Below are 1,003 nucleotides of genomic sequence, written 5' to 3'. Positions count from 1 at the left end.
TAAAATATAAATACTTCTGTGAATGTATATTATTAAAAAAATAATGATATCTCAGTCAAATGTAAGTTATGGGCTCAGGAAAAGCAGGCTAACCCATATAAAACCATGTGAGTGTCTCTGAAGTTTTAAATAAATATCTCTCATTTTGTTGACAGCTTGGGCTGTGCACTTCTTGAGCAGTGCCATCACTAGCGGACTTTCTACATGCATTACGCACAGACCAGGGTAGTTTATAATGGAATTCATTGTAGAGCATTTACATGACAATTTTTTTTTATCTGTTTTATGGATTAGTTGTTGCAGTACTAAAATATTGTCTTGCTGTCTTGTGTTGTACACTGTGTGGGTTTATATATGTAGAACGTTGTTATATGGCATTAGTTCACAGAAGTATATGCCTGCATTACATGATCTGATCTCAAGAAAAAAAAACTGATACCCTGGAAGTTAGTATAAAATTCACAAACTGTCTGATGATTTATTCAAGATGTCTGTTGATAAGGATAACAGTAATGATGCAGAAGCATTTTTTTTTTTTAATTATATTCACAGCAAATGTAAATGTTCTTTCAATTGACTTGTTAAACTTAAAGCACTGAAAGAAAATGAGACTATTTTAAAAATCTTTATTTTTATTTACTTTCAATTTTTTTGGCTCTGAACTTAAATTGTTTGTACACTGTTTTGAATAAAGGAAGCAATAACAAAGAAACTTTACTATATTTCATTTTTCAACATATTTTGTCTATTTATAATACCATTGCTGCTACAACATCAGACTGTACAAAATTAATCTGTTAAATAAGAAATTTGTTAAATGATCACAGCTGATGACACAACTAATCAAATATCTGCAGTCAAAGAGTTTCTTTCAAGCAGGTAATTAAAGTCAACACCAATAACACACCGATCAGAAGACATGAGATTAAACCTGTAAATATTTTCACTTTTTCCAACTGCATTTCATTTTTATTTCTCTAGTTGTATTCACCCTGCTGCATTT

At 30.3% G+C, this 1,003-nt stretch overlaps 1 protein-coding gene across 1 annotated transcript in view; it reads right to left on the bottom strand.

Moving 5' to 3' along the window:
• Positions 1 to 482: 482 nt before the first annotated feature.
• The window catches only part of LOC107741168 (olfactory receptor 1C1-like), a 2,002-nt gene continuing 1,481 nt past the window's right edge, over positions 483 to 1,003 (bottom strand). The window contains exon 2 of the mRNA XM_016553777.1: positions 483 to 491. Within this exon, the coding sequence (XP_016409263.1) occupies positions 483 to 491 (9 nt within the window). The remainder of the gene's footprint in view (positions 492 to 1,003) is intronic.

The sequence above is a fragment of the Sinocyclocheilus rhinocerous genome, unplaced genomic scaffold (assembly GCF_001515625.1).
Source record: "Sinocyclocheilus rhinocerous isolate Xijiao unplaced genomic scaffold, SAMN03320098_v1.1 scaffold1307, whole genome shotgun sequence".
Classification (NCBI taxonomy): Eukaryota; Metazoa; Chordata; class Actinopteri; order Cypriniformes; family Cyprinidae; genus Sinocyclocheilus; species Sinocyclocheilus rhinocerous.
The sequence above is the reverse complement of the archived record's forward strand: the minus strand, read 5'-3'. Positions and strand labels throughout refer to the sequence as shown.